The 22411-nt window shown below is 60.6% G+C and overlaps 3 protein-coding genes and 1 pseudogene across 13 annotated transcripts in view; 1 reads left to right on the forward strand and 3 right to left on the reverse strand.

Moving 5' to 3' along the window:
* Positions 1–21608, forward strand: part of RECQL5 (RecQ like helicase 5) — a 29933-nt gene extending 8325 nt beyond the window's left edge. For 3 of the 4 annotated variants that reach the window (XM_005221208.5, NM_001192326.1, XM_015458968.3), the window contains 12 exons: positions 17121–17339; positions 17578–17677; positions 17809–17845; positions 17967–18025; positions 18112–18185; positions 18703–18796; positions 19030–19164; positions 19413–19951; positions 20095–20185; positions 20380–20598; positions 20778–20847; positions 20937–21608. In XM_005221208.5, the coding sequence (XP_005221265.1) occupies positions 17121–17339; positions 17578–17677; positions 17809–17845; positions 17967–18025; positions 18112–18185; positions 18703–18796; positions 19030–19164; positions 19413–19951; positions 20095–20185; positions 20380–20598; positions 20778–20847; positions 20937–21037 (1738 nt within the window). In that variant the 3' untranslated portion in view covers positions 21038–21608. Of the gene's footprint in view, positions 1–6359; positions 8093–17120; positions 17340–17577; positions 17678–17808; positions 17846–17966; positions 18026–18111; positions 18186–18702; positions 18797–19029; positions 19165–19412; positions 19952–20094; positions 20186–20379; positions 20599–20777; positions 20848–20936 lie in introns of those variants that run through there. The other variant, XM_059877954.1, reaches the window with a different exon arrangement.
* On the reverse strand, positions 2173–3669 carry ERLN (endoregulin). 4 transcript variants are annotated; one of them, XM_010816502.4, is made up of 4 exons: positions 3580–3669; positions 3426–3501; positions 3162–3189; positions 2173–2467 (listed from the first exon to the last, which is right to left on the reverse strand). In XM_010816502.4, exons 1-4 carry the CDS (start codon positions 3632–3634, stop codon positions 2282–2284), a joined length of 345 nt encoding a protein of 114 aa, XP_010814804.1. In that variant the 5' UTR covers positions 3635–3669; the 3' UTR covers positions 2173–2281.
* On the reverse strand, positions 8190–15749 carry SMIM5 (small integral membrane protein 5). Of its 4 annotated transcripts, XM_005221129.2 has the most exons (4): positions 14761–15749; positions 11667–11796; positions 9249–9408; positions 8190–8805 (listed from the first exon to the last, which is right to left on the reverse strand). In XM_005221129.2, exons 3-4 carry the CDS (start codon positions 9373–9375, stop codon positions 8696–8698), a joined length of 237 nt encoding a protein of 78 aa, XP_005221186.1. In that variant the 5' UTR covers positions 9376–9408; positions 11667–11796; positions 14761–15749; the 3' UTR covers positions 8190–8695. The 4 variants fall into 4 exon arrangements, with proteins under 4 accessions (XP_005221186.1, XP_005221187.1, XP_024835283.1 ...); XM_005221130.2 differs by lacking the exon at positions 11667–11796 and having other exon boundaries at positions 9249–9403; XM_024979515.1 differs by lacking the exon at positions 11667–11796 and having other exon boundaries at positions 9249–9477.
* A 12-nt stretch (positions 21609–21620) lies between the features above and the next one.
* MYO15B (myosin XVB) overlaps positions 21621–22411 on the reverse strand; it is a 29921-nt pseudogene continuing 29130 nt past the window's right edge. The window contains exons 62-63 of the transcript XR_009491612.1: positions 22210–22350; positions 21621–22042 (exon numbers count right to left, since the gene is read on the reverse strand). The product of XR_009491612.1 is annotated as a myosin XVB (transcript). The remainder of the gene's footprint in view (positions 22043–22209; positions 22351–22411) is intronic.

The following is a 22411-nucleotide window of genomic DNA, read 5'->3' on the forward strand; positions in this document are numbered from 1 at the left end:
TTTCTGAGGCCCTGCACTTTTCCATGTAGGGCCTCAGAAACTCTGGCCCTGTGAGGATTCATTGCGGATTTTGGGTGGTCACCCACCCATCCCACTCTACCCACTTCTGGAGTGGCTGGCCCCGTGAATGACTCAGTTCCAAGAGATGTGACCAGTTCTGCACCACTGGCGTTGTGGTTGTCACATGCCACGGAGCTGGACCACTGGCTTCACTTGTAGGGTAGTCAGTCTCTTCCCAGACCCAAACAGAAACATGTGGCTCAGCTTATCTCTTAGGGGCGGAGGGTGCGGTATTGTGCTTGGAGAGATATCATATTTCTAACATAACAGCAGCCTGCCCACTTTGGAAACCACGTATCTGTTTGATCCGCATCTGCTGCTGGAGGGGGCTATGAAAGAGCCTGATAGCTGCTCAGGGTGGGCACTGGGCACGAGCAGCTGTGGGCACACTGTATGAGGGACGTCTGGGAGCATTCGAGACAGGCTGGGAGCCCTGGCATTTGTATAGCGCTTGGCTCAAGAAAGGTCTTTGATTCCTCTGCTCTCATTGGTTAGATCTCATTGGACAACCTGTAAGATAGATGCAGAACTTACGGCTTCAGACATCGAGTGGACCAGAGAGGTCATGGTCATGAAGCTCACAGTAGGACAGATGATAATCCCCGTCTCCCGATTGTCAGGGACGTGCACGTTTTCATACACACACGCCACCTTGGTTTTTGCCGGACTAGATTCGGGAAGCACGGAGCTGATTAAGTGCACGGTACTCGTGTCCAGCAGAGGTTTGAGGGTTTCCTCTGGAGACCAGAGAGGCTCTTACTTGGGCTGTATGTTTTGACTCTCACCCCCTCCTCTTCACTGATGAGTTGGTAGCCCCTGGGTTGAAGCTGTTCCCTTCTCCAAGCGGCCATCTCTCATTTGGCCTCGCGAGACCATGCCCAGCAGAGGTGGTCAGGACCCTTGCCCACAGCCCCTGTGACCAGAGCCCTTTGTAGGCACTCATACTATGAACTGCTAAATTAGGCCTCCTCTGGCTTCTTGAGTGAAGCGCTTGTCCTGAAAGGGCTCTGTGTCCTTGCTGGGTATCAGAGTCCCCTGTTCTGGAAAGCGCCCTGGCTAGGTTCTTGTTGGGGATGAGTCTGAGTCTCTGTAAGGCTGTCCGGAGGCTTAGCTCTGCCACCTCTAGGCTGCAGCAGCTCACCACACAAGAGGCCAGGTCCTCCCAGGGGCCTCTGCCTTCTATCTCAGCCCAGGGAGCTGGGGCCTCTTAATGTGTCAGGGGCCGAGCACTGGGGGGCCTCCTGTTGCCCTGTAAGCCACCTTATCTCTTCTGTCTCTCTTGTTGCATGTGAGGATGTCTGATGCCAGGACTTCCAGGCCCTGGGATGGAGTCAGCATGGCTGGTGTGGGTAGATTTGAAATTGCTCTTTGAATGAAAGAATGTTTCTTTATTGAACAGATGGTACATAGCACAAAGGCAAAGCCCCTTCTCCACCAGACATTTGCCCCTTTTCTAAGAATAGCCTGGTTTGAGGTTGACACCGAAGCAGCTGTTTGCGAAGGGAGGGCACCTGGCAGCAAGGGACAGGCCAGCATGGTGGCGTCAGCAGAGGCGGGGACATGTCTACAAAGGCTGCATTGTAGGGTCGGGGTGCATGGGGGCTGGGGGGCTCTGTAAGGGATACCTGGGCATCTCTGGGACCAGAGAAAAGACATGCAGGTCATATGAAGGCCAGTGTGGGGCATCCAGCCGGCTTCCTCTCTTCTCGGTGTGTAGCTGCTTTCTCTGAGCGTGACCATGAAATGCATTTGATTACTGATGACATGGCCAAATTTACCTTTGAGTGTAAAAAGGAATAGTAATTAGGTTGAAAGTAACCTCTGGCCCAGAGGCCTCTGCACCCTGAGATAGGAAGAACTGCTTTGGTTTAGGCCTAGGTTATACTGGGCTGTGTCGTCTCCCAAGGTCTCCAGGCTCAGAGAGCCGACAGTTCAGGCATCCCTCTGTGTATCCGTTCCTTTGCTCATTTCTTTATTCATTCATTTGTTCCATCAGCAAACACTGACTGGTACTGACTCTGGGCAAGGCACACCGGAAAAGGGGTACAATGGGGAACAGAAAGAGACCCAGTCCCTGCTTTTTGGTACTTGAACCAGTGGGGAAGACAGGCATTTATCAGATAATCATATGAAAAATGTTTAATTCCAGACTGTTAAAGAGCTTTGAAGAAAGAGTCCATAGTGTTTTGAGAATGGCCCCCTTGCCCGGCAGAAAGTCAGGTCACGACTCTTCCTTCTGGTTGGTCGTTTTGTTCATGGGGAGGAAACCAAAGATAATAGCAAACAAGACGAGAGACAGGACCGTGGTGAAGAACAGGATGATCACTGCCAGGCCCCCCTGGTCCCAGGGATTCTCCCAGAACTCCATCTTCCAGGAGTATTTCGATAGCATTCTGTCCATTTGAATCTGGAAAGGCGGGGACAGAGGCCCTGAATGCCGGGGCTTCTCCACAGCCCTCCCCATGTGCTACTGCCTACTCCCCTAACTCCATCCTCTGGTGCCATCTCAGAACAGCAGCAATCTCTGCAGTTAGTGGGCACTGAAGGGACACTGGGTCTTGGGGCTCAGTGCCTCCAGGAGGCAACGGATGGGCTTTCCTCCTCCGCAAAAGTGAAAGCAGGGCCTGGCATCAAGGGCAGGGGTGGGGGTGGTCCAGTGCGCTCTGCCTTCCCCAGGCCTCTCCTAAACAGCCCTGCTGTGATCAGGGACTTTCTCTCCCATCCCTGAGGCCTGCTCAGCCAGAACCTGCAAAGCACTGCTGTAGGGGCTTCCCTGGGGGCCCAGTGGTTAAGACTCTAATCCTAACCCCAGTGCAGGGGGCACAGGTTTGATCCCTGCACGCCACGTGACACGGCCAAAAAATAAGTGACAAGCACTGATGTAGACCCTTCCCAGTTTTTCTGCCTCAGTTGCGAACATCTGGGGAGCATTTTAAGAGGTCCTCACTGGAGCCAAGGAGTGGACGGACTCAAGCTGGGAGCTCAGCCGGCTTCCTTAGAGGCAGGACCAACTAATCATCTTGAAACACAGCTGAGACGGGCAGGCTGCGAGCCAGTAGCCAATTGAAGGGAGTAAAGGCGGAGAAGGAAGGCGCCATTACCCGGGTCTGCTGCTCTCGGTCTTGTGTCCTAAGAGAGGGTGGATCAGGGGAATCCTCCAGAGCCACGCTTTGCAGGGACCGAGCTGAAGACACTGCCAGGAGACCAGAGCTCTGCCCCGACTCAGAGAAGCAACTTTTGGGAGGAAAAGGGGTCGCCCTGATGGCTGGCCCTGACCAGACCTGCCTGCTGTCACCAGAGCAGACAAAGGTGGCCTAGGGCCTGTTGCCGAGCAACCACATTCCCTTTCAGCCTTTCACACTTACCCCCTCTGCTGTGTTCTGCCCTCTTGCGATGCTGTTTTGGAGGGCTGCTCAGGGCGTGTGGGCTGAAGTGTCCTGGCTGAGACAAATCAGAATTGGAGTCGGTGGGAAGAGAATGGCTCCAGGGCCCTTGCCGCAGGCCACCTGTCCCCCTCACCTGTGTCCACTGAAAGGACCTGCTCAGGAGGCCCCAGGGCTGGGGCGCCACCCATGGCTGTTTGCTGTCCATGGCACCGGGTAGATGATTAACCACAGCTCCCGCTGGCACCGCCTGGAACCAGCATGGGGGTGCTTATCACCAGCGAGGCCCCGGCTTCCTGCGGAGGCCTGACTCCTCCCTTGGTATCTTTGTCGCTCAGGCCTGCCTCAACTGTTTCTTGTGGGTTCCCACCCCTGGTGTGATGGAGCAGCCGGGAAGCAGGAGTGGGGCCTGTGCCCTGGTGCGTGGAACCTAGTGGCCGCCATCCCTCCTTAAAGACAGGAGTCAAGTGTCCACGGTGGCCAGGAACTGTGCTGGCACCTTGTGTCCAGTTGTGAGCAAGAGAGGCGGGCTCTGCCCTCCCGGGGGTTCCATTCTGGGGCTTGTTAGAGGCATGTGGTAGCATTTCTGAAGGCCTGTACCCAGGCCCCTCCTCTGGGTGTGTTAGAACCCTGTGCTTGGTAAAGCTCGCCAGGTGATTCTCACGTGCAGCCGGGGATGGAGGAGGTGGTGGGTGGGTTCCGTGAAGTCCTTCTTACCTCTCCTGGCCTCACTGACCCCGGCTCACCTGCTGCCTCGCATTTTCTTCCGTAAAACACACTGACTAATGCCCTTGGCCTGCCGGGGTCTACGCACACCCTCGGGCTTCCGCTCCATCAGCTTAGTTGGATGCTTATCAAGAGTCAGCTATTTGTTCCCCAACCTGTTTTGTGGCAGCTGTAGTTGTTATTATAATTACATAATTGCACTTAACATTACATGAAAACGAAGCAGTGGTGATAGCCGAAACCCCAGTTTTACAACCGGGGAACAGGCACAGAGCGGTTAAGTAGCTTACCCAAGGTCACACAGCTAAGAAGTTACTGCTCTGAGGTTTGGACCCAGCTGTTCCACTCAGCTGCACAATCTGAGCTCTGAAGTCCTTTGTCGGACCTCAGAACAAGCAGAGAGGGAAAGTATTTCTTTCTGTAAATACTACTTGACCACTTCAGAATCATTCAGATGGCATTTCTGTCAAAAATAGATGTGGACAAGACAGCTGTAAACAGTTCCTAAAAATGCAGAAGGATTTCACAATCAGGTTTCTTTGCAGATGCCTTTTTTTTAGAAAGCTGACTTTTATTTTTTTAATTTAAAACAATATTTATTTATTAGACCACATCGGGTCTCAGTTGAGTTACGCGGGGTCTTTCACTGCAGTGCACAGATGCTTTAGTTGTGGTGCGCAGGCTCAGGAGTTGTGGCACGTGGGCGGAGTTGCTCCGAGGCAATGTGGGGTCTTAGTTCCCTGACCAGGGATCGACCCTGAGTCCCCAGCATTGCAGGGTGGATTCTTAACCACTGGACCACCATGGAAGGCCCCCTCTTCTGCCTCAAAGAAAGAAAATTTAGCAGATAGACAAGTCAGGAAACCTGATCAGCAAACCCACACTCAGAGAAAAGATGTGTGTGTCTGTGTTTCCATCTCATGAGGAGTGTAGAGTATGTATGTCTCATGTACGCAAACATTGCTTTAATTGAGTTTTTCTATTAATTGCTGGCCCAGGTCAGAAAATTCTTCTGAAATGATCGCCAGGAAGGGAGTGATATGATGGGAAGAGGTAGAGAATGCTGTTGGTGCCCTTGGCATGGCCTGGGGCCCAGGGGACTCCCCTAGGAGGAGCAATGATTAAGTTGAGATGTGAAGATGATGGAAGAGTGAGAATTAGGGGACAGCAGCCAGCTGCTTCCCGAGGAGAGTGAAGAAACATTTTCTAAGTACAGAATTATTTTGTTTTCAGTAATTTTTTAAATAATCATTTTGTTGTTGTTTGTACCGCGTGGCTTGCAGGATCTCAGGAACCTAACCCAGGGGATTAATCAGAAACTGGATCTGGACCATGGCAGCGAAAGTCCAGAATCCTAACCACTAGGGCACCAGGGAACTCCTTGTCCTCTGTGTTTTAGGCTGTGGAATTTGTTGTTACCCACAAGCAAATATCTTGTCCTGAAGGTTGGTTACTTGTAGATTGCTTTCAAACATTAATGTTCGGGAAAACAGATTTCAGAGCAAACAGTTTTATGTGGCCTCTGCTAATGAGATTCTTGCACCGGCGGCTTGACTGTAGTTTCTGAGATGTGATGTCTGGACAGTAAAGTGTGCAGATCCGAAGCGTAGAGTGAAAAACCCTTGTGAGGCACCGAGACCACAATCGTGGGCACTGTTGGAGCAGAGGCCATAAGCAGGGGTTGTGGCGTGAAGAGGTGTGGAGACCAGCGCCGAGACTGGCGGGGACACTGCGGCAGTGACTGCAGGTAGACGCGGCTGGCGGCCTGGTCCAGGGTGGCACGGCAGTGGGAGCGGAGAGGTCTGGTCGCCAGCCTCAGCCGGGTGTTCTCTGGGCTTGGACGGCCTGACGGCGCCTCTCCCATGGCCCCCACCTACTTTGCTGCACCTCCTTGTATAGTCCCTCCTACACTGGGAGGGTGGTTGCTGTCTCCTCTCCATGCCTGTCTTCCCCAGAGGGCCCATCAGAGTGTGTCAGGCTGCTGTTGTGCACAAGGAGGTCTGGTTGGTTGAGCCGCAGGGGCTTGGAGCCTGCTTGGGACCTGACGAGACAGCTGCGGGGGAGCCACTGGTGGCGGGGCTGTGCTCCTGGAAGCCCCTGAGGGTGGGGACAGCATCTTATTTGGAGTCGGCATTAGGTACTTCCTGGCCTGGAGGAGGAAAACACGAGTGAACTTCTGTCCGCTTGCAGGTGCCCAGGGCTGCCCGTGGTCCCCACTTCTTGGCAGCTGCACCCAGGAGCCTGAATCTTAGAAAAGAGGTTCAGTGTCAGTTACCCTGACGAAGGATGTTCTCGGTGCTGATGAGCCTGCTGAAGGAAGATCACACGAGGCTGAGGTTGCTGTGTCTTCTGAACTGAAGGCTTCCTGGGGAGCCTGCAGCCACGGGTGCTAGGCCCAGAAAAGGCGGGGCTCCACATGTTCCCGCCTTCCCTGTGTTCTTCTGGGAGGGAGCCCAGACGGGCCCCACCCCAGCTCCTAACTCCTAGGCCACACCCGCTCACAGGGAAGGGTGTAGGGTGGGGCTCTTTGGGGCCTGAGATTGTTAGGTGGTGGGTGATGCAGCCTTATCAGCACTGCAGCTGGAGGCCTGGGTGTGGTGAGCCAGACAGGCGGGTCCTGCCACTGTTCAACTGGTCCGGTTTAGGCAAGGTACCTACTTCCTCACCTTTGAAAAGGGGATCGTAATGGTCCCTTTGGCATGAGGTTGTTGTGACGATTAAATGGATTAATCTGTGTCAAAAGGCTTCAGACATGCCTGCGGGGGGGATGAGCCCTCGGTGCATTTTAGCTACCTCTGTGCTCACCGTTATTGTCATTATTATTATCGCTATTATTCTGAACCCCATTCTTTCGTGATGGTGGTAGAAGGGTACAGTGTACAGACAGATTCTTGCATTTCTTTTGTTTTCTGTGGAAGCATTTCCTCTCTGGGTCTTCCACCCAAACCAAACCCGTTAGACAAGTCCCTGGACACCAGGGAGGGAAACCAACCAGGGAGAGAGGGCTTCTCCTGCCGGCCTGCCAGCTGGAGATGGTGGAGTGGCGGGGGCTGGCATCCCCCTCCCCTCGCTGTTTCCCGAGTGGCTGGGGCTCTGCCTCCAGGCAACCAGGACAGGCTGCACAGGCCGAGACGATGGAGGTGTGTAAAGAACGCGGGGTTCTTTATGGCTCTGATGGACCGGTGTTGGGGGAGGGTGGCAGGTGCCGTGAGAGCCTCTGCCTCCCCTGCGCTCATTCCTGGGTTTGTAGTTCTACCTGGAAAGTTCTGTGGAGAGAAAGTAAACTGCAGGGCAGGAGGTGGGCAGTGTTGTTGTCAGCAGGAGCAGTCCTTAAAACGGGTCCACGTTGCTCTGGCTCGGCCCCCGGATAGAGGGGCAAATAAGGATGCTTCGTAGCGGTGGAGCTCTTAAGATATGCCCAGTGCTGGGCCAGGTCATCGTGCCAAGGCCTACCCCAGGAGGAGGGTACCAGGATTGTCCCCATTTCACAGGGGAAGGAAACATGGCTTTGGAAGGCCAAGTCGCTAACATCTATTCATGTAGCTGGTCGGGGGTGGGGGGTGGTGGCGAAGATTTGAACCCAGACCGTCTGGCCCATTGGGGAAAGGATGTTGCGGTCGGGAGGCAGGTTATGGATGACAGTAGGGACCTCACCTCTCTTATTCTGGAAGTTTAGGGGGACCTGCTAGGATAGGGCGTGCTGCCTACAGTTAATGGCCGTGGTGACCGTGGCGTGGCATTCTTGAGCCCGGCACCTGCCTGGGGCAGATACAGCCTCCATCGCGGCCGACCAGGCATCTGGGAGGCAGCGCTCGGCAGGAGGGGCCCTGCAGCCTCCCCTGGTTCCAGAGTCTTGCCACCTTCCCCCCATGTGGCATTCTTGCCTGCGTGTTTCTCCAGCTTCCATGGGCACAGGGAGAGCAGAGGCTGCAAGGAGAAGTCACTGGCCACACCCCCAGGATCCTGGCACGCCGACCTCCCGATGCACAGGGCCCAGCCCAGGGAATAGGGCACCGCAGAAACACATAACCAGAAAGCCTTTACTGGAAAGAAGCAGGCAAACACTGGAAAGAAGCAGGCAAACCCTGGAATAGAACACTGACATGTTCCCCACTCTGGGAGGTGCTTGGGACCCAGTAGCTCCTGCACAGAGCCCCTCAAATTGGCCTGCTCCTCTCTGGCGTGGGACCTCCGAGGGCCAGCTCCCCGCAGATGCAGGGTATTCTCCAAGTACGGGGACTACGCTCTGTGCTTTGTTAAAAAGTGCAGGTCGGCAAAGAATCCCTGATGGTTTTCTGTCTTCGAAACCATCGATCCCTCCTGGGCGCCCTGCAGGTGAGAGTTCTGTGGCCCAAACAGCCCGTTTCCTTGCTGAGGCTCCAGGTCTCAGTGTCCGGGTCCCTGGGCCCGGCCAGGGCTGAGCCGTGGGTCTTTGTCTTGAGGGGCGAGGGCTGCGGGGCTAGGCTGACACCTGGGACGTGGCATCGGCGGTCTCCTCTCCAGCTTCTCGGCCAACTCCCTGGCCCTCAGGGTGGGGTCATGGGTCCCACCTGGGTCCTCCTGCCTCTCCGTCGGGGCCAGCAGTACTGACAGCAGCAGAAGCCGCAGGCAATCAGTAGCAGCAGCACTACGGTGGCTGGAGGGGATGAGGAGACAGCAGAGAGCCCGGGAAACTCAGACGGGGGGGAGAAAGCGCGCCCACCTCGCTTCTGAAGAAGCCCCCTTGGGGGCCTGGAGGACCTTCCCTAGAGGTCTGCTTACTGGTCAGAAACACTGAGAATCTGGGGAGAGGAGTGACTGTCCCCACATCGGCCCCCAGGGCTTTGGCTCCCTTCATCCCTGGGTTGAGGTCCAGGGAGCACCCCTGGGCCCTGGTTTTCAGCACACCCCATCCCCAGGGGCAGCATGTCGGAGAATAGGGGGAGATCCCCTGCCCCCCACCCCCGACCCTCTGGAGACATCTGCTGCTCCTCCTCTATCTGGGGAACCACCCAGCCCTCCGACTGGCACCATAGTTTCCTCTCCCAGACGCGAGGAAGAGCCCTGGGTGCTGAGGAGACTTTGGGAGCCCCGGCTTACCTGTAAAAACCACCAGGACTGAGAAGGCCAGGATCTCCACAGGCTCAGCCTGTGGCAGTCTCTGCAGCTTGAGCAGCAGCCTGTCCCCAATGGAGTGTATCTCCTGCATGAGCTTGCTGGCTGCCATGCTGCGCCGGGTTCCTGCTGGGCGCCTCCTGGGCTGCAGAGCAGAGAGAGGGCCTGGCGTCCCTGCGGAGCTGGCTCCGGAGAGTCCGCCCTCTCACCTGCCCTGGCCCGCAGAACGAGTTTGTCAGGCCTCACCCATCAGAGTCCGGCGGCTCACCAGAGAGGAAGCGAGCCGTGGGGCCCCTCGCTCAGCGCTGGCCCTCACCCCGCCTCACTGGCACTGCCCCGGCCAGGGACACGGGGGACCCTGAGGCCCCGCTGCAGGGCTGCCGGGCACAGCCAGCCCCGGGAGGGCTCTGCCAGCGGCCAGGGTCAGCCATGCTTGCTGGCCGTGAAGGTGACTGCCCTGTTCCGCTCCTTTGTTTTGAGACACAACTCCTAGGTGTTGTCAGGGTGTCTGGTATGGAAACAGCTCCCTGGTTGGTTTCCCGGTGGGGACACGGGGCTCTGGGATCCCAGCCTGGCACCCTTACTTTTGGTCACTTTTGGGGACAGAGGGTCCGCTTCTCCTGGGAGCAGGCTGATGGGGGCTGCTGGCCAGGGTCGGCCAGAGGTGAGAGCTGACTGGGGGGGCGGTCTGAGGCCCCCTGGGGTCCCCACCCCTCTCATCAGCCCCGTTTCTTTCCTCATTCGGTGTCTTCCTGTGAGAAGGTGGGGTGACACCGTACTCCTCCAGTTTTCCCCAAGGAGTCTTCTCTCAGGATGGGACCAGGCGTCCCAGGGAGGGTGTAAGCGCCCTGCTCTTGCTGGCTGGGACCTGCCCTTCTGGCTCGCAAGAGGATCCCCTTCCCCCAACACCCCCTCCCCCCGAGTGGCCGGTCAGCCTCCAAGCCCCATGACCCAGGGCTTCCTCCAGCCCATCCTGCCTGAGGGGCCAAAGGTGAAGGCCCAGGCCAAGTCAGTGAGTCAGAGCACATTATGCCCCAGACTTTCTTCCCCTGGTGCCTCATAGGTGGGCACGAGGGAGCCAGCACCTCTTGAGAGAGGGCTCAGAGACAGCCTGGGCCAACCCAGCCTCAACCTGTTCACCGAGGCGGGGCTGCCAGCAGCCCGGGGCCTGCGCCAGGCCTTAAGCTCTTGTTGCCACCGCTCCGTCCCTGATCTCTGCCTGGCAGGTTCGCCCGGTGTGGGCTGCGGTCACCCCTGGCCCTGCCACCGCAGCGTAGCGTCCTTAGAGCCGCCTGGAAGGTCATCTGCCGGGCCCTCTGCGCCGCCCTTGGCTCCCTGCCCTCTCTGGCACATGGCCTTTGCTCAAGGAGGGGAGTCCCCCTCCTGCCCAGCCCTTCCTTCTTGGGCAGCTCTGGTCGTTAGAGGATGGGACCTCCTGGTGGCCTCATAAGCCCCACCTGTGGTCACTTAGGCCACTTCTGCCCCCCATCCACTTTGTGGTCCTTTGGGGCCTGGACGGTGGCTGGCACAGGTATCTCCTCCACAGGGTTCCTGCTCCCATCTGGCCAGCCGGCCCCGTAGCACAGCATTTGAATCATTCTGGGTTTGATGCTGCCAGCCTCCTCCCTGCTTTTGTGACTTGGAGTCAGTTTGTCTCTCTGGGTCTGTTCCTCCCCTCATTTTACATGGAGACGGGGTGCCCGCCTTGAGGCTGTCAGGAGGGAGGGTTGAGCCCAGCGCCGGGCTCCGGGAGTGCCCGGGGCACGTGGTTCTGCTCTGGGCAGGGAGAGGCCGGACGGCCTCTGGGGCAGTCACGGCCCCCTCGCCGCGCACGCCACCAGTGGCCTTCTTCCAGCACCTTTGGGGAGTGTCATTTGTGTCCTTCATGCCAGGATGTCTGTGGTGTGTGAGGGGAAGGAAGGTGGTGGGCGGCCGGCTGGAGGCAGGGAGCTGTGTTGTAAGTGATGATGGGGGTGGCAGGCAGGTGGAGATGGCTCCGTGGAGGACTGGATGGTTTTCTGTCAGAGAGCGAAGCTCCTGGAGTCAGAGCCCCCCAGCTTCTCCCACGCCCCAGCCCAGGGTCCGCATCTTTCTACAGAGGAGATCAGGAGCCCAGTCTTCCAATGTCCTAGGAGGCATAGGATTCTAGAATGCTATGCGTCATCCCCTTCTGCCTCCTTTCTTTTGTACTTGGGGACCCTGAGACCAGAGAGAGGAAGGGACCTCTCCACGGTCACACTGTGCCTCCCTAGGCGCCTGTTCTGGGAAGCCTGCTCTTTGCAGACAAGATCAGGAGCCGCGCACCGAGGGCCTGGCCCGTGTGACAGGGTCAGCACAGGACTGGGGCTGCGGAGACCAGTCCCACCCACACGTGGGAATCTGGAGCACAGCGTCTTCACTCACCGGGCCACGCCTGCCCTTTGAGAACCTCCTGTGACTTGTCACCAAAGGGCAGATCTCACGAGTCTTTCTGTGTCAAGTTCACAAGGACCCCTTTCCTCAGGTCACGCCGGGCAGACCACCTCCCGCTGACCTGGGGGGCAGGCATGCACAGGAGTGTTGTCCCGGGCCCCTGGCTCCTGGGCGTCCCACTCCCCGGGTTTCCTGGAGGATGGGAGCCTGCCCGCCTGGCCTGTCCCAGTGGGCTGACCGGAGCCCTTAGGGAGCATGCACCAGGCTCCAGAGCTGGGCTGCTCTCGCCTCCCTTCTTTAGCTGCACTTGGCCTGGCTTTCTCAGCTGATTGGCCCAGGGCCTGCGTTGCCTAATGGAGCCATCAGAGACACTCCTTCAGAGAGGAAGCAGGGAGCGCGAGCTGGCAGGGGGCTTTTCCACTTGTGCCCCCATGCCTAAAGGCTCAGGAGGGATTGCAGAGGGGGTGGGTCCGCTTCTGAGCGAGAGGTTGCTTGGAGACCCTGGTCAGTTGGGATGTGGAGGGGGTGCAGGTGTGATCCCCAAAGCAGGGAGGAGGAAGGTGGAGTGGAGGCTGAACTGTGCAGGAAAGGTGGGGCCTGTTGGCCCTCCAGGGCTTAGGAAGTCAGAAAGCTGCAGACTCATGCCCGGGGGGCCCGGGCCCCCCTCTGGGAAGAGCGTCCGTCCACGCCCGCTGCAGGCCACAGGCTCTCACAGCCGGGGCCTGTGGGGACCGGAATCTGCCAGCTGTGCCTGGGTCGGCCGCGGCTGTGCCTGTGGGGTCCCGTCTGCACCGGGGACAGGAGTGGATCTGCCCCGAAGACCAAAGCCCCCTTTGCTCTCCAGTTGCTATTTCATCCTTTCCAGCTTGGCCTTGAGTGAAAGGAGCCTTAGTGGGGCCCGTGGGGGAGTTGGAGGGGCCTTGTACTCCTAGAGGGTGGGGGCACATTCCAGCAGGTCCCGGGCGGGCTTCCCAGCACGCTATTTAAAGCAAGGCCAAGGGTGCCTGACGCCGGGTGCCCGATATAACCAGCCGTCGTCAGGTGACCGTGTGGCCATGGCCCAGCCGTCGCTCAGCAGGGAGCCCTCAGCGTTCCCAGCTGTGGCCACAGGAGAGGGGGCCCTCCCAGGAGGGCTGCCTCTTGTCCCCTTAACCTTCCTCCCAGGTTTGGAGGGAGATGGTCAGGGAAGCCCTGTGGGCCTATCTGTATGTTTTGCTAGTCTTCCTAGCTGAGGTCCGCCACACTCCTTCCCAGACTGTACTTCCTGCCTGTGAACCAGGGAAGCTAGAGTATCTCCCAGCCCCATGCCCGGTAGCACCTCGGTTAGGAGCAGCCAGAACAAGTGGTGGCTTTCCCTGGCTCTCGGCCCGCATGGCCCTTCATGGCCCTGCCCCAGCCAAAGGGGCAGCCTGCAGAGCGGGGAGATGAGCCAGGCTGAGGGAAGGCTGGCAGAGCGGGGAGATGAGCCAGGCTGAGGGAAGGCTGGCAGAGCTGGAGGGACCAGGACACGTACCTTTGGGTGGCATCCCCTGGCACAGAGGGCCTTGCGACTGAGCAGGCAGGCATCCTGCAGGCCAGACAACTGCCACCTGGTACTGAAGCGGCCCTGTTTCCTTCTTGCCAAACTGACGCTCCAAGTCCAGGCACAGCTGCCTGGGGAGAACCCAGCCTGCGGGTGTTTGGTGACTGATATGGGCGTGTTGGTGCCTCAAGGGTCCAAGGGCTTCTTGCCCTGCCTTGTTATTTTATCAAAGTGGGTTTCATCCACCCTTACTTGTTGGAGAAACAACCAGAATGAGGCATAATTAAAGGCCGTGGGTGTCTTAGCAGATTCCCGAGGCCTAACGAGCGAGACAGAGATGCCCACTGTGCGCTGCGCTTCTGGCCTTAGCCCCACCTTGCGGTGGAAGGGAGACACTTGCGCCCTCGGCAGCCCGGGGTCTCCAGCCGCATAGCTCTGCTTGCTGCTGCTGACTCTTCCTGCAGGCCCAGGAGCTGGGCATCACCCTTGTGTCCCTGCTCAGGGTCTTGTGTTTGGGGGGCTCCATCCACTTGTGTCCTCTGCGTCTGGGGACTCTAATCCCTGCCTGCCTGCCTGGGCCGTCTTGCAGTGGCTCACCGCTGCGTCCCTCCCTCGCTCGGGGTCTGTTCCCTCTCTCTGTCGTCACCGCCCGTCGCTGCAGGGCTTTTAAGCCTCCCCAGCCCGCAGCCCAGGCCCGTTCCTACAGCCTCAGCGGAGCCAGGAACACACAGGCTGGTCTTTGGTTCCCACTTTAACCTGGGTGGTTGTTTCCAAGTAGATGTGGACTTGTTTGCCTTGGGGAGACATCTGGGGGGTGGGGGTGGCTGGGGAGGGAGCCTTTAATGCTGCTTGTGTGAGGACAGGGAGGCTGGAGCAGTGTGTGGGGGGTCCGCACTGTGGGCCCAGCAATGGGGCGGGGCAGTCCCCCCCAGCTTCACTTCCACCCCACCCTGGGGTTAGGGCCCTCAAGTGCTGGCCTGGTGCTCAGGGAGATTTGGGGGCTCCTGGAGATCTCAGTGGGCACCGGAAGGAGGACCTGGGCCTAGCCCCCCACCCCGAGTCAAGAACACCAAGCGTCCCCCAATAAGAGGTGGGAGCTGCTGCTCTCGTTCAGGATATCCACATCCTGGGTGGTTTGAACTGGCTGGGCCTCCTCAACTGGGAGAAAGCAGGTACTTGATCCTGGGGGAAAAGGGAGGCTCAGTGGGCAGGCGACTGCTCCCTCCCCGGCCAGGCCAGCCAAATCCCTCATTTAAGCCCCCTGAATAGAAAGAGCTTAAACTAACTTCTGTCGAATAAGCAGGCTCCCCAGGCCTCTCTGCCTGCTCAGCAAACAGAGGAAACCACCCTGTGCCAAGGGCTGTAGCCTCAGGCCAGGGCCCATGCTGGGTCCCAGCGGGAGAGGGGAAGAGCCCGGGCTCGAAGGGGCCCTGTCCGGAGACTGTGCCCAAGTGTGTCCCTCAAAAACCTCTTCTCCGTGTTCGTGGTGGATCCACCCTCGAGGCAGGGGACCCTGGTGGCGCCCTTCCCTCCCTCCCCCCTCCTCTGTGACCGGCCACTCACCTGCGAGTCAGGTGCGGCGGGGGGCGGCCGCAGGTGCAGGGCAGCCCAGGGGCCTCGAGTTTCTCCTCCCTGCCTCCCCCGGCCAGCCGGGCTCACACCTCTTCCTTCCTTTGCGGACGCGTCTTTCCTGACCCGCGGCTGCGCCCCGAGTGCCTCTGCTCAGCGCAGCGGAGCTCCTGGCTGTTGACAGCCAGCTGTTGTCTCGGCTTTTTTGTTGTTGGTCGTCCTGGAGATTCAAGTGTCACGTTACTTGGGGCGGCCGCTCAAGTGGGGAGCCAGTGCCCCCGCTGTGCCCAGAGGGAATCCCTGCCGGGAGGGCGTCCTGCAGGCTTCCTGTGCCTGCTCCCTGCCCCGAGGTCTGCGCGGCCCTCCTGTTCCTCCTCCTCTTCCTCTCCTCCCTCCTGGCGGGTGTGGGCTGGGCCTGGGCTTCGAGCTGATGAAAGAGGAGGGCGACTCGCACGTTCCCTGGCAAGGATGACCTCTGGGAGGCTCCACCTGAGCGGAGAAGTCGGGCGGGAGGGGGGCTTGCAGCTCTCCAACCCTTGGCACCCCGCGGCCCCCTTGGGGGGGACCCATGTCCTTCAGCCCCCACTCTGTCCTTCAGGCGACTCCCCAGCAGGGCCCCCTCTTCTCTTCTCCTGGGAAAGAAAGCCGGGGAGATGCCAGACCACCCAGGCTGTTAGCCCTCTGGGGCGGCATCTCAGGGAAGGACTCGGGAGTCCCGAGTGACCGGGGAGTAGTCCAGGCTTAACCCGTCCCTCGGGAGGTGGCCCCGGAGGAGAGAGGACACTGCTGCTCTTTTCTCGACAGTGTCTGCTGGGGCTGTCTCCACACTCCTGGCCCGGCCGGCAGGGACGGGCTCCAGAGCAGCCCAGCGGCCAGCGGGGCCGTTTGACATTTGGCTGGTCGTGCCACCCCAGCAGACCAGGCGGTACCCGGAGCAGGACAGGGGCCGACCCCAGCCCGCATCTGCGAGCTGTCAATGGAACCCTTTGAGTGTGAGCACAAAACGCCAGTGAGTCAGGGCTTGGGGGAGGGCGCGGGGAAGGAAGCCAGGCTTGTGGCCACACCACTTGGATGCCAGAGCGTCCCAGAGGCGGGACAGGCTGCCACTGTGCGGTGGCACGGACTTGGGACTTGGGCGGCGGGGTGAGCAGCGTGGGTTTGGGCGCGGCAGGAATGGCGCCCTCTGGTGGCTGCGCAGCCAGCCCACCTTTCCTCTGGGCCGTGTTCTCTGAGCTGGCCCGGGGTCTCCGCTCCTCAGCCTGTTCCTTGCAGCCCCAAGCAGTGCTTGTGTTTAAGTCGTGTCCCAGCTAGAGCAGTGGTGTCTGCTCTTCTTGTCTTTGGGACGTGGTACCTGGATGGCCTTGCCTCTGCTCTGGCCTCCCCAGAGGCTTCGCCCACCCTGTGCCGCATGCCTGCTGCAGGGACCACTGTTTGTAATGGCCCGGATGGAGCTGTGCCCTCCACCCACACCCCCGGTCTCTACATCTGCCCCAGTGATCCATTGGGCCCCCACAGGAGAGACTGCTGGAGGCTGGCACCCCAAGGGGGCTATGGTGGGTCAGGGCAGAGGAAGATGTGATGAGGAAGACCACGGGAAGGCTGTGCTCACCAGTGCCCGGCATGGGGTGCCAATCCAGAGCTGCCTGGTTCCTGCTCTCAAGCAGTCTCCCGGTTCCGGGCCGTGTACACTGGGTCAGGCAGAGGCTTGTTAGGGACAACAGGGAGGAGTCGCCAGGAGACAGAAGCAGAGCTGAGCGCTGAGGTGGGGTAGGGCCACTTCCTGCTGTTCACTCTCCCCAGCCCCACTCAGAAGAAGAGAGTAAGGAGCGGTAATAAGAGCCCTAAGTGCTAAGTGCTGTTACGCACTTCCGAGCGCTGTCTCGGCTCTTACGCTGCCCGAGGGGCCAGGGCTCTCCTTGTACCATGTTGTAGGTGTGTTGTGCTCGAGGTGCCTAAGCTTCATTTCAGGAGGTCAGGCGCTTTCCCCAAGGACACAGCCTCAGCTGCAGAGTCAGCGTCTGCACCCAGAGGCGATGCTTCTCCCAGGGTGCCCCACTACCGGAGGATGGAGAGGGGGCTGGGGCCTGGAGCCCTGAGGAGTGCCCCATGGAGAAGCAGAGCGGGTTTGTGCCCTGGCTCCCCTGGCACGTGTGTTACATGACTTTGAGGACTGTCCTTCAGCTCGTCGTCCTCATCTATAAAATGGGCACCCCCCCCTGCCCCCCGCCCAGTGATGCCTCGTGAAGCTCGCGTGAGATGCTAGCCACAGTGCCAGACAGCCATGCTCAGGCAGAGTTTGGGGACTGAGTAAACGAACGCTGGCCCGAGCGGGCCCCTCACCACCCCTGCTCCAGGTGCCGCCATGCTGCCATTGCCAAGTACTTCGGGGACTCGCCCCCTGCCTGCACCAAAGGCTGTGACTGCTGCCAGAACCCCACGGGTGTGCGGAAGCAGCTGGACGCTTTGGAGCAGAGAAGCAGCTGGAACAAGACCTGCATTGGCCCCTCCCAGGGGAATGGCTATGACCCTGAGCTGTACGAGGGAGGCCGCAGGGGTTACGGGGGCTTTAGCAGGTAAGGGGCTATGAGGCCAGGGCCCCCTAACCCACTGGAAAGAGTCTGGCAGTCTCTCCCTGGGGCCAAGGCCAGATCAGAAGTGACACATGTCCCCGCCCCAAGGGCCACACTGGGGCCAGGACATCAGCGTTGCCCCCAAGTGTCCAGGGCATCAGAGACATCACTGCCCTACCAGACACGTGATGGGAGGGCAAAGCCCAGACCCAGGACGGCTCACGCCCAGCCTGTCGCCTAGGTATGACGAAGGGTCTGGAGGCAGCGGGGACGAGGGCAGAGATGAGGCCCAGAAGCGGGAATGGAATCTCTTCTACCAGAAGCAGATGCGCCTGCGCAAGGTGAAGGGAGTGGGGTTCAGGGGGCTCTGGGTGGCCCCTGTTCACACCCTCTCAGCCCCTCTCTTATGCTAGACTGGGAGCTGTGTTGCTATGGGACAGGATGGCTCACAGGACTTCATGTCATCTTCCAGGGCAAAGACCCCAAGACAGAAGAATTCGTACCCCCAGGTCAGTACAGAAATGTCCCCTGGGGTGGTCCCAGGGTGTGGGGGGAGGATGCCTCGTTGGAGGGTCAGGGACACCAGAGAGCAGGAAGTAGGGTGGAAGGACTTGCCTCTCCCCCCCGCAGATGAGGACTGTCCCCTGAGAGAGGCTGCCAGTAGGAAGATCCCCAGGCTCACTGTGAAGGTAAGAGGTGGGCAGCTCCTCACACCTGCCCCCAGGCTCCTCCCCCAACCTGGGACCTGTGTGACCACCTTCCTGCCCCGATGCAGGCCCGTGAGCACTGCCTGGGGCTCCTGGAGGAGGCGCTGAGCAGTAACCGCCAGGCCGCAGGTTCCACTGACGGGTGAGCGTCGTCAGCCCCCTGGCTTGTTTGGGCGTGCGTGCTCTGTCCCTAGTAGTGTCCGACTCTCTGCGGCCCCATGGACTGCAGCCCACCGGGCTCCTCTGTCCATGGGATTCTCCAGGCAAGAATACTGGAGTGGGGTGCCATTTCCTCCTCCAGGGGATCTTCCCGACCCAGGGATCGAACCCTGTGTCTCCTGCATTGGCAGGCGGGTTCTTTACCACTGAGCCACCTAGGAAGCCCGGTTTATTTGAGCACCTCTTCCCAAATTGTGACTCATCTTCTTCCCAAGGGGGTGTGGGTCTTCACACAGCCCCACCGGGGGGCAGACTTGGCCGTGACAGGGTGCCAGGAACTGCCGAAGGACAGTAAGCCACAGGGGCCCAGACAGTCCAGGCTGGAATCCCTGTGCCCAAGGCCATTCCCACCAGGCCCTGAAGCCATCTCCAGGGTCCCCTGGGGGAATCTCACAGGGCTGACCTCAGGCCTGACACCTTAATCTCATTGCTGCCTTCAGACTTGACCTCCAGGCCAAGGCAGTGGAGCTGGAACACGAGACATTCCGAAATGCCAAGGTGGCCAACCTGTACAAGGCCAGCGTGCTGAAGAAGGTAGGCGCCGGGCAGGGGTGGGCGGGGCAGCTCCCCATCCAGGGGGCCACTTAGGTGGAGAGAAGCCCGACTTCCCTCCTTCCCTGGCTGCAAGGATTTCTAGCCAGCCCTGTGGGGACTAGAACTTGTTCAGTGTCCAGTTGCCTGCAAGCGTGAGCCACAGAAGCCACTCATGGAAAGCCTGGAGCTAGCGGGTGCCAGCCAGGGCGTTCCCCCCTCCCTCCCCGCCCCAGGTGGCTGAGATCCACAGAGCCTCGAAGGATGGGCAGCTGTACCGTGTGGGCGGCGGCGCCAGCAGCTGCAGCGCCCAGGCCGAGCCCCCGGAGCCCACCGAGCATGACATCCTGCCCGCCTCCCAGGTGTACTCGGTGCGTCCACCAAGCCACCGGCGCCCCGGCCCCTCGCCCTTCGTGTCGGCACAGTCCTTGCTCCTCCTGGCATCACAGCCCTGACCCTCGCTCTCCCCTGCCCTGGAGCCCCCTCAGCACCTCTCACCAGCCTGACCCCCAAGCCTCCGCCCGCCCAGCCTTGCCTTCCCCGGCCCCCGTGGCCACACCCGGACCTGCCAGCGAGTGCTGAAGGGGCCTGTGGTCAGCAGCCTCTTTCCTCCTCGCAGCTCAAGCCCAAGCGGGTGGGAGCTGGTTTCCCCAAAGGCTCCTGCCTGTTCCAGACGGCCACAGAGCTGATGGAGAAGACGTGGGTCCCGGAGCAAGAGCCCCGGCCTAAGCAGGGCGGCGAGCGGGGGGCCCCTAGCCAGCCCTGTGACTGCCAGGGTGCGGAGCCCGCCAAGTCCCTCCCTGGGCCCCAAGGAGAGGCCCCCAGGAGCGGTGCTGTTTGTCGGGGGCCCTCCCCTGAGGAGGAGAGAGGCCCTGCCCGGGGCAGCCCCACCGCCAAGGCCCGGGTCAATAAGAAGCAGCAGCTCCTGGCCGCCGCGGCACTCAAGGACTCTCAGAACATCGCCCGCTTCTTCTGCCGAAGGACCAAGAGCCCGCCCCCAGTCACTGCAGCCCCGGGGGCAGATGGTACCAGCCCCTCCCGTGATGGGGCGCGGGGACCCTTGACGTTCCTGGAGAAGGGCTCAGGGCAGGAGGATGGAGCCGTGGGGCATTTGGCTGCCCGCCCTGAGACCAAGGAGTGTGCTGAGGAGGGGCCGAGGTGAGTGCGTGGGCAGTCCTGGCATCCCTTTGGCTCCCTGGGCCTCTGCAGTGGGGCTGGTTCCTGCCACGGGCTTTGCGGGGCTGCCCGGGCTGAGGGGGAGGAGGCGACTGGACCCTGACGCCTGCTCCCCCTCTGGCCAGTGCCTGCCCGCTCAGAGATCAGAGGCCCCCTGAAGGCCAGCCCAGCCCCACAGAGGAGGCACAGAGAGGCAAGCGGCCCAGACCCCAGCAGGTACCGAGAGGCACGAGGCTGCCATGCTGGAGCCTGCTTGGGGGGTTTCCGAGACAGTCTCCACTGTCCACACCCCAGGGCAGATGGGCCAGGCCAGAGGGAGCCAGCGGGCTTGGAGACCCCATCTTCCAGAAGGAAGGGAGGGGCCCAGAACAGGGGACCCCAGAGTGACCCTCTGCTGTGGCCCTGCCCAGGAGAGCCCAGGGAGCCAGGCTCAGAAGAGGCCACGTCCCTCAGCCAAGGCCTCCATCCTAGCTGAGGCGAAGGGCAGCGTCTCAGCCAGCGACCAGCGCCCCTCAATCCCCCAAGGCTCCTGCCAGCTCTTGGCACCCAGCATCTCCCTGAAGGAGGCTGCGAACGTGGTGGTCAAGTGTCTGACCCCCTTCTACAAGGAGGGCAAGTTTGCATCCAAGGTATGGTAGGTGGTTGGGCCCTGTTCTCCCCTGAGCCTGGGGCACTGGGGTGCAGACGGCGTGGGGGAAGCATGAGCCCAGGACAAGACAAGGCGGAAGCCCGCAGCCCCCTCCAGGGTCTGCCTTGCTCTGGGTCCTGGCGTGGGAGCTCCTGGCTCCTCCCTACACTCTCTCTCCAGGAACTGTTTAAAGCCTTCGCCCGCCACCTCTCACACTCACTGACCCAGAACCCCTGTCCGGGAAGAAGCGGTGAGTGTGAGTGGCACCAGCTGGGAGGGACTTGTGGGGGCTCCGCCGGGAGGGGACTGGCCCTCACGCCCCCTCCCCCCCGAATCTAGTGAAGGAAGAGGCGCAGGACGTCATCAAGCAGTTGTTCCACGGCCGAGCCCGGTGTGAGAGTGAAGCCGACTGGCACGGCCTGTGTGGCCCGCAGAGATGACCGATGGGGCCCACATTCCTGCCTGCCCCCCAGACTCCAGCATGGCCCGCCCGGCCTCGCTCAGGACCAGGGAGGGCGGGCGGCCTGATCCTAGGCTCTCCCCGCCTCCAGCCCCACCTCACTTTGGAAATGGGCCTAGACGCCTCCCACAGCGAGGTCAGCCCACCTTACTTTTTGCTCGCAAAGCCTGAGGCCCTCTTTCTCCTCGCCTGCCTGCCTTCCTGGCCCTCGCGGTTGAGTTTTCTGGGCCAGATCCCCAGGTGAGAAAGGGGCATATGGTGTGGTGGCTGCCAGAGGAGCAGAAGAAAACGGTCCCTCCCCCTCTTAAAACACTTTAAACTCAGGGCGAGGCCCAGCAGGCCATGCCGTCAAGCTGACTCGAGGAGCTGCCCTTGGTCCACCCCCCCCCGCCCTCTCCCCTCCAGATGCCGCCTGCAGCCCAGCCCAGGGGCAGAGCTCATGCCAAGAGGGGCAGCAGCCCGCCCTGCCCCAGCTCAGCTCCTGGTCGGGAAGGCTGGGCGGGACGTCAGCATTTCCAGGAGAATAAAGCGTCCGTTGGTTCTGACACGCACGCGCACAGCCCTGTTCTCTTGGGGGTTTTATTTCTTCAGCAGCCGCTCCTCCCAGGTCTGGGCACGTGCTGATGTGGGGCCAGGCCCCAGGTGGGCATCTCCCCGAGGCTGGGTGACCCCCCGACACCCAAGCCGAGTTCCCGCAGTCCCCACTGCAGGCCCACCCCAGAATGAGGCTCGCAGCACTTCCCCAGTTGAAGTCCCTGTAGCAGCCCCACTGTGGGCCGTGCTACAGTGGATTCCAGGACAGCCAAGCACTGAAGTCCAAACCAGACTGGCCTGACGGCACCCAGAGGAGATTGTCGAGGTGAGACGTGGGCCGGGGAGGGGTCCTGTCTCCGTCTCTGCTCCCGCCTTGGGTGTAGCGCGGCCACTAACTGGAAGGAGGGTTGCCGTCCAGCAGGAAGGTGATGGTGTGCTTCAGCTCCTGGGCCTGTGCGGGCGTGGCACATGAAGGCAGGGCTCCCCCGCCAGCCCCCGCCTTTGTCCCCAGCTCTGCCATGGCAGAGCCCTGGGTAGCAGCCTGGGCCCAGGCAGCTGGGCACACCGGGCCTGGGTGAGGCACTCGCCACCTTCTCAGGGCGCGCAGAGTCCACCCACCTGCGGAAGCTCAAACCAGATGGTCTGGGGGTTGTCGGCTGAGCCGTAGTTGAGTTCCAGGCCAGGGGAGCCCTCTGCCTCCAGTGGGCTCAGCAAGTGGAGCCGCTGCAGGTCTCTCAGGGCGATGGAGCAGCACAGTTCCTGGGGGGTGGGGTCAGTGTCGGGGGTGGGAGATCAGTGCCCCGAGGGTGCCCAGGCCAGC

Source organism: Bos taurus, chromosome 19, assembly GCF_002263795.3.
Source record: "Bos taurus isolate L1 Dominette 01449 registration number 42190680 breed Hereford chromosome 19, ARS-UCD2.0, whole genome shotgun sequence".
NCBI lineage: Eukaryota > Metazoa > Chordata > Mammalia > Artiodactyla > Bovidae > Bos > Bos taurus.

Coding starts and splice junctions, on each gene's coding strand:
- ERLN (XM_024979516.2), bottom strand. CDS start 3,634: ATGGGTGGCGCCCCAGCCCTGGGGCCTCCTGAGCAGGTCCTTTCAGTG. Junction 3,502..3,579: donor GGTCCTTTCAGTGGACACAG/GTGAGGGGGACA, acceptor GATTTGTCTCAG/CCAGGACACTTCAGCCCACA. Junction 3,295..3,425: donor GGCAGAACACAGCAGAGGGG/GTAAGTGTGAAA, acceptor TCCTCCCAAAAG/TTGCTTCTCTGAGTCGGGGC.
- SMIM5 (XM_005221130.2), bottom strand. CDS start 9,375: ATGGCAGCCAGCAAGCTCATGCAGGAGATACACTCCATTGGGGACAGG. Junction 8,806..9,248: donor AGTCCTGGTGGTTTTTACAG/GTAAGCCGGGGC, acceptor CATCCCCTCCAG/CCACCGTAGTGCTGCTGCTA.